Here is a 7,579-nt window from a genome sequence, read left to right as displayed (position 1 = left end):
CTACCGGGCAATCAAGAAGAAATGAACTGTCCCAGACCCACTGCCACCACTGTCCCCTTGCTGCCTTCCATCCAATAAAGGTGTTTCCCGGCCACTCTCTTTTCTGTGTCTCTTCTGAGTGACACTGATGGGGATGGTTCTTGGGATATCTAGGGGAAGTCCCGTGTTGCCCAAATGGTGCCAACTGCTCCCCACTGTATTCCTGAACATGATCTGGGGTCTGGGGACTGCCAAGAGGACCTCAGATGTGGATGTGGCAGCTGGGAGTCCGCATTTGGAACCTCATACTGGGAACCCCACATCTGGGACCCTGCACATGTCCAAGACCCCCTCTCGTCCCTTTATTCATCATCTATGGTGTCACCTCATGCTCCCCAGCTGCCCCCTACCATGGCCCCTTCATCCTCACCCTGTTCTCCTCTTGGTGTCCCCAGAGTCTCCCCAGAGTGTTCCCATGATGTCCATGAGGTGTCCCCACCGTGTCTGCACTGTGTCCCCACGAAGTCCACACAGTGTTCCCATGATGTCTTTATGGTGTCTCCAGGATACTCCCAGGATGTCCTCTCAATATCCCCAAGATGTCCCCAGCGTGTTTCCATGGTGCCTCCATTATATCTCCATGCTACCCCATGCCTTCCCCAGCATGTCCCCATTACGTCTCCATTCTATCACCAGGCTGTCCTCTAGACATCCCAAAAATGTCCCCAGGATGTCCCTCATCTGTCCACCTGTTGTCCCCATTATGTCTCCATGCTGTCACTGAGCTGTCCGCACACTGTCCTCAATACATCCAATAGTGTCCCCGTGATGTACCCAGGCTGTTCCCATACCATGCATTGGGCCTGGTGCCAGGGGCGCCGTGCTGCAGGGTGGCTCCTGCAGAGCTGTGGACAGATTTATGGCCTTCAGTGGAACTTCCCAGGTGTGCCACCACCCAATGTGACTGGCGTGGACCCAGTAGGCTTGATGCAAGACTTGGCCATCCTCTCCTATGCCGCAAACATCCTCATGTACTGGAAATCCCCGGTGCCATCGTGGAGATGGGGGGGTTTGTTGACCCTCTTAGAGGCTGGGCTGCCCCCAGGTGCAGGGTGCGGGGATTCCTGGGAACGCCCCAAGATGTTGGGATGGCCATAAAGGGGCTCCAGCAGCACCAGCACAGCGCTCATCATCGCAGAGGAGGAGGTTGCGGGTGGTCATGAGCAGGATGTGGCCCTCCGAGGTGCTGCTGCTGCTACTGCTGCTGCTGGGGTCATCCAGAGCTGTCACACCGGGGCTGGACGTGTCTGCTGTACCGGGGCTGGATGGATCGATCCCACCAGGGTTGGATGGATCTGTCCCATCAGGGTTGGATGGATCTGTCCCATCAGGTTTGGATGGATCTGTCCCACCAGGGTTGGATGGATCAATCCCACCAGGGTTGGATGGATCAATCCCACCAGGGTTGGATGGTTCTATTACACCCAAGCTGGATGGTTCTATTACACCCAAGCTGGATGGACCCATCACCCCAAAGCAGTATGGATCCATCTCACCATCCTGGCCCTGGCGCTGGTCCACCTACCTGGATGCCATCCTGGCAGCCGTGCGGTTGCTCAACCAGAGGATCTCAGGTCCATGCACCCTACGGCTGCGGGCAGCACAACCCCAACCCGGCTGGGTGAGTGCTGGGGTGTTTGATCTCAAGGCTGAGGGCTGGTTTGGAGGGTCTGTGGGCCTCGGGGTCTCATCCCATCCCTTTGGTTCTTGTCCCCTTGCAGGTGGGAACCCTGAAACGTCGGCGGGAGGTGAGCTTCGTTGTGGAGGATGCCCCGTGCCCACCTGGGGTCGACTGCAGGAGCTGCGAGCTGGGGGTGAGGACCCATCCCATGGGGGCTGAGGGTTGGTGGGTGGCCAAGAGAGAAACTGAAGTCATGGTGGGGTCTGCCCCACACAACCCTTCGCTCCCCACAGGCCCTGCAGCGCTGCGTGGGCACCGTATCCATGGAGCAGCAGCCCACTGCTGAGCTGCGCTGCGGACCACTGAGGGTGCAGGTGAGAGACCTCATCCCCCACCATGGGGCCACCAAGGTTCCCTCATCACCCCGAGGGTCACAAAACCTCTTCTCCCTGCAGCCCATCCGCAACTGGTGGACCCGCATCCGGGAGTGGTGGGATGGCATCAGGAAGCGCCTGCGGCAGCGCAGTCCCTTCTACGTCCGTGGACGTCTGAACATCACCAGCACGCCCCAGCCATGAGCAGCCCCAGCGTGGCTGTCACCAAGTGTCCCCAATAAAGGTCCTTTCAGCCTGCTGTGGCCGTGTGTGTGTGTCCCTGTGGTTGTGCCGTGAGCTTGTCCCCGTAGCCATGACCCAAAGGGAGAGGAGCACGGAGCAAAGCAGGGGATGTGCCCCGTGCCTTATGCGGACAGCCACGTCCCCACTGCAGATAACGGCCGCATTGTGGCTTCTCCTTCCTTCTTGCCCAACTTTGGGGCTGATAAAAGGCACTGGGGGCACGGGATGGGCACAGGGTGAGGATGGCGAGCTGCTGGGTGCTGGTGCTGGCACTGCTTGGAGGGGTCTGCGCCCTCCCGGCCCCACTGAGCTACCCTCAGGCACTGACCCAGGCTGTGGACTCCTACAACCAACGGCCTGAGGTGCAGAATGCCTTCCGGCTGCTCAGCGCCGACCCCGAGCCCGGCCCGGTGAGTGCGTGTGGGGACAGCGTGGGGACAGCATGGGGAGATTGGGAGGACAGCACGGGGATAGAATGGGGATAGAACGGAGACACAATGGGGACACTGTAGGAGCACCTTGGCAAATATCCTGGTGACAACGTGAGGACAGTAGGGGAACCATGGGGACAACTGTGGGACAGCATGGAGATATCATGGGGACACCCTGAGGACCCGATGGGGAGATATTGAGGACGTCTTGGGGAACTCATGGAGATAGCGTGGAGACACGAGGGGGACGGCATGGTGACACTTTGGGGAACATCATGGGTTGGAAATCCTGAGGTCAGCCTGGAGACGTCCTGAGGACATCCTAGGAGCAGCATGGACACATAATGAGCACATCTTGGGGAACATCTTGGGGTCAGCATGGGGACAGCGTGGGGATAGCATGGGGTTATCAGGAGGACACAGTGGGAACATCTTGGGGACCCCTTGGGGACACTGTTGGAATACTATGCAAACACTCTGGGGACATCATGGGGACACTATTGGGATGACAAGGGGACAACTGTAGTACACACTGGGGACATCCTGAGAGTACCATGGAGATATCACAGGGAGATCATAGAGAAACTATGGGAGCACCTTGGAGATTTCATGGGGACACCATGGGGAGGTCATGGGAATATTGTGAGGACGCTTTGGGGACACCAAGGGGGTGGTTGGAGGGGGCTTTGCTCTATAGGGAGGACGTGACCCCTTGGTGACCCCTTGGTGACCACTCCTCACAGGGTGTCGATCTGAGCACGCTGCGGGCGCTCAACTTCACCATCATGGAGACAGAGTGCCTCCCAAGGGCACCGATGCCCATCAATGACTGCGACTTCAAGGAGAATGGGGTGAGGATGGGAGGGCTGTGGTGGGGAGGGCAGCTGGGGAGCGTGAGGTGACACAGTGCGTGTCCTCAGGTCATCAGGGACTGCTCGGGGCCGGTGACCATCCTGCAGGACACCCCCGAGATCAATCTACGCTGCAGAGACGCCTCATCAGATGTGAGTGTGGGGTCCATGGGGTGGGATGCTGATGCTGGCACCTTTAATCCTGCCCCACACTCTGAGGGGTCCCTGTTCTCAGAAAGCTTTGGGGTTGCTCTGATGTCTCCGTGATAGGGATGATAGAGAAAGGGATGAAGGGTCCCGGGCGTGTGCACGGTCCAGACTGTGGGGCTCCAGATGCGGGGTCCCAGGTATGGGGCTCCAGATGTGGGGTCTCAGAGGCGGGCTTCCACTGCCTCAGTGACACCAGCCTTCACCCCACAGCCCGTTCTCGTCCAGCGGGGCAGATTTGGCCGCTTCCTGAGCAAGTTCCGGCGTTTCCGCCCTAGGGTCACCATCACCATCCAGGGCAGCGCGCGCTTTGGCTGAATGAATAAATGGGGCCACGTGTGGCCACCGAGTGTCATCTGGGCTCTCCTCTCACTGCCTGATGGGGAAACTGAGGCACGGGGTTGGAGGTCACCACAGTCACCATGCACGGCCCCAAGCGCCATGAGGACATTTCCTATCAGGGGGATGATGCCATTAGGGCCCCATTCTTGTCCTCTGTAACAAGGGTTGTTGAGCCTCTCGGCCCTGATGAGCATTTTCCCATCCAACCCATCACTGTCTCGTGGTGTTTTGTCCTCAAACACTGGGGCTCTGAACCCAAGGCCACCCTCATGCTGCAGACCCATCCAGGGGCATCCAGTGCTGTCCCCAGCCTTGCCACCGAGGCTGTCAGCAGCATTTTAGGATAGGGACATAGGGATGCATGGGGATCTCATGCCATGGGAGCTGGAGGGCTGTGGCTGCAGCAGGGCCCTGAGGACATCCTCCTCATGTCCCCTCTTTTCCCCTTACATCCCCTACAAAGGCCTCATGGACTCATGCAGCCCTGTGCACACCCCCAAGCACTGCATACTGCAGTCTGCCCAGCCCACATCTGGAATCTCCTTGGGTGTCCCCAGGTCCCAACCCCATGCTGTGGGACAGGATGGGCAGCAGGTGGCACCGTGGGGACAGCATGGGGAATGTCCCCATCAGCATCACTCACAGGAGAGACACAAAGCAAAGACACAGCATGGCCAGAAAACAGCTTTATTGGGTGGGGGGCTGTGGAGGGACAGGGGTGACAGTGGCTCTGAGGACAGCTCATTTCCTCTTGATGGCTTTGTAGAGGTTGATGCCCGCAGCCACTGTGTTGATGGCCACCGGCACCAGCGGCCAGAAGCGCTTGACACGGACAGGCTGTGGGGAGAAGTGTTGTCATCAACAGGGGAATGGGATCCTGGCCGTAGGGGGTCCCAAACACCCCTGGGACCACCCCCCATTGTGTCCCCACTCACATCAGCCATGGAGTCCACGCAGGTGACATCGGACACGGCGCGGCCGCCTTGCAGCACCACGGGCGCAGCACAGTCCTTGACGAGCTGTGAGCAGTGGGGACACTGAACACGGGGCTGTCCCTCCCCCCGGGAGCCCCCCAGCACCCACCAGCCCAGCACGGTGCTCACCCCGTCCTCCTTGAACTCGCAGCTGTCGAGCTGGGCGCCCGAGCGCGCCTGGCACCGCGTCTCCATGATGGTGAAGTTGAGGTTGCGCAGGGAGCTGAGCTGGACGTTCTGTGGGGCAGGGGACAGCGTGGTGGCAGCCACCCGGCACCCCCGGCTGCTCCGGGCACGGCTCAGTGCCGGGCGGGGGGGAGCAGCTCTGCGTTCCGCTCTTCGTGTCCCCTGGCTGTCCCCATGATGTCCTCATGCTGACCCCACGCCTTCCTCAGGGTTTCCCCATGATGTCCCATTGATGTCCAAAGGTGGCCCCAGGATTTTCCCAGGATGCCTCCAGAACATTCCCACGACATTCCCACAGTGTCCCCATAAGTGTCCCCACTGTGTCTCCCTGATGTCCCCATGCCATCCCCATGCTGACCCCATGCTGTCCTCATGATGCCCCCAGGATACCTTCATGTTATTCCCCAGAGTGTCCCCAAGCTGTTCACACTGTGTCTCCATCCTATCCCCAAGTTGTCCCTATGCTGTCCCCACGATGTTCCCATACTATCCCCACACTCTGCTCATGGTGTCCCTCCCATGTCCCCATGCCGTTCCCAGGATGTTCCCATGATGTTCCGTTCTCCAGTGTCCCCACGCTGTCCCCATAATGTCTGCACACCATCCCCAGGATGTCCCCAGTATCTCCCATAGTGTCCTCACGGTTTCCCCGTGCTGTTCCCTGATATCCCCATGCTGTCCCCACGCTGTCCCCACACGCACTCACCGGGCCGGGCTCGGGGTCGGCGCTGAGCAGCCGGAAGGCATTCTGCACCTCAGGCCGTTGGTTGTAGGAGTCCACAGCCTGGGTCAGAGCCTGGGAGTAGCCCAGGGGGGCCGGGAGGGCGCAGGCCCCCCCCAGCAGCGCCAGCACCAGCACCCAGCAGCTCAGCATCCTCGCCCCGTGCCCACTCACTGCTCCCAATGCCTTTTATTGGCCCTGAAGTTGGGCAACGCGGAAACGTGGGCCCAGGAGGAGCAGCCACAACGTGGCAGTTATCTGTGGAGGAAAAGCTGTGGTGGGGACGTGGCTGTGCCCATGGGCTGTGGGGCCCTGTCCCACTCCAGGCTGCATCCCACATCCCTGCCTGTGCTGCAGGGCATGGGGTGCTCTGGTTGAGAGGCCACATGGCCACAAAATGGCCCCCAGGGAGCAGACGGCAGTGACAGAGCTGGGATGGAGGGATGGATCAGACTCCATCCCATTACAGTCTGGATCCCAGGGACAGAGGAGGTTCCTGGCACCCCCAGACCCATGGGACAGCTGCCATTGGGTTCAAGAACTCCTTCCCATCCCTGTCCCCACTTCCTCGTGAAGGCTTTTTGACCCACCCACTCCCACAAGCCATTTCCCGTGCAACTCCCCACCATCTCCACAGCATTCTGTCCCCAAACCACAGGGGCTGTGCTCCCAGGTACCTCCCATGCAGCAGCCACGGTCCGTTCCTGTCCCCTGCAACAGCCCCCCAGGCTCTGAGCCAGACGTGTGCAGCAGCCCCGTATGCTGCCATCTGTTATCAGCCCAAGGGTTGGCCAACGTGGCATTGGCAGTTGGGATGGAGATGCTGCACGTGGGGCTGCAGCCACCCCACCGTGACCCAAAAGCTGCGGGTTTATGCAACCTCATTTCCATTCTACTGCAGGATGGCGGGATGGGGGCGAGGCATCACACACACAGCACAGCCCTGGAACATCTTTATTTCAATCTCCGGGTCTATGGGATGGGGTCCATGGATGAGGTCTGCATGGCCCCTGCTGCAGGACGGATGCGCTCGTGGGCTTCAGGATGGCACCAGCTCCCTGAGGCCAACGGCTCGTGGGGTGGCAGGACTGTGCCGGCTTCTGGAGCGGGGCTGCCCTGAGCTGCTGGCCTGAAGGATAAGAAATGGGGGTGGGCTTCAGCCCCAAAGTGCAGGGGATGCAGGGAGGAGGAATTCACGCAGCCCTCACCGTCTGCTGGCTGCACTCCAGCAGCGACAGCGGCACGTCAGGCAGGAAGGCAAAGACGGAGATCTGGGCCACGCAGTGCTGGACCTGCTGCAGGATGGGGGGATCAGGAGGGAGCAGTGCTGGGAGGGGGTCCCACACCGTGCCCCACACCCACCTGGCCCGGCCGGGCTCTGCATGCAGCACCGCGTGGCGCAGTGGGGCCGGCAGGGCAGGCGGTCTCACGGGCAGTGAGATTGATGGTGAAGTGCGTGCCCCAGTCAAACTTCTGCAAGGAAACGACGTTTGCTGGGCATTTGGCCCAACAAGAAGGCTCCCTCTTCCCCAAAACCCAGCGGGGAACCCGAGCGAGGCTCCTACCGTCCTGGTGACTCCTTGCAGCTTG

General features: G+C 60.3%; 3 protein-coding genes across 3 annotated transcripts; 2 read left to right on the top strand and 1 right to left on the bottom strand.

Moving 5' to 3' along the window:
• The first annotated feature begins 1,156 nt into the window (after window positions 1-1,156).
• LOC100538528 (cathelicidin-B1-like) lies at window positions 1,157-2,305 on the top strand. Its single transcript, XM_003206910.3, has 4 exons — window positions 1,157-1,660; window positions 1,761-1,853; window positions 1,954-2,034; window positions 2,116-2,305. The coding sequence occupies exons 1-4, from the start codon at window positions 1,199-1,201 to the stop codon at window positions 2,236-2,238; spliced, it is 759 nt and encodes a 252-aa protein (XP_003206958.1). The 5' UTR covers window positions 1,157-1,198; the 3' UTR covers window positions 2,239-2,305.
• A 193-nt stretch (window positions 2,306-2,498) lies between these two features.
• On the top strand, window positions 2,499-4,121 carry LOC100538374 (cathelicidin-2). Its single transcript, XM_003206909.3, has 4 exons — window positions 2,499-2,687; window positions 3,452-3,559; window positions 3,629-3,712; window positions 3,980-4,121. Exons 1-4 carry the CDS (start codon window positions 2,520-2,522, stop codon window positions 4,082-4,084), a joined length of 465 nt encoding a protein of 154 aa, XP_003206957.1. The 5' UTR covers window positions 2,499-2,519; the 3' UTR covers window positions 4,085-4,121.
• Window positions 4,122-4,779: 658 nt separating this feature from the next.
• On the bottom strand, window positions 4,780-6,176 carry LOC104911326 (cathelicidin-3). The gene is made up of 4 exons (XM_010712309.2): window positions 5,975-6,176; window positions 5,212-5,319; window positions 5,044-5,127; window positions 4,780-4,945 (listed from the first exon to the last, which is right to left on the bottom strand). The coding sequence occupies exons 1-4, from the start codon at window positions 6,140-6,142 to the stop codon at window positions 4,850-4,852; spliced, it is 456 nt and encodes a 151-aa protein (XP_010710611.1). The 5' UTR covers window positions 6,143-6,176; the 3' UTR covers window positions 4,780-4,849.
• Window positions 6,177-7,579: the final 1,403 nt, after the last annotated feature.

Source organism: Meleagris gallopavo, chromosome 6 (assembly GCF_000146605.3).
Source record: "Meleagris gallopavo isolate NT-WF06-2002-E0010 breed Aviagen turkey brand Nicholas breeding stock chromosome 6, Turkey_5.1, whole genome shotgun sequence".
In the NCBI taxonomy this organism is placed as follows: domain Eukaryota; kingdom Metazoa; phylum Chordata; class Aves; order Galliformes; family Phasianidae; genus Meleagris; species Meleagris gallopavo.
Note: the sequence above shows the minus strand (reverse complement) of the source record. Positions and strands in the feature narration are given on the sequence as shown.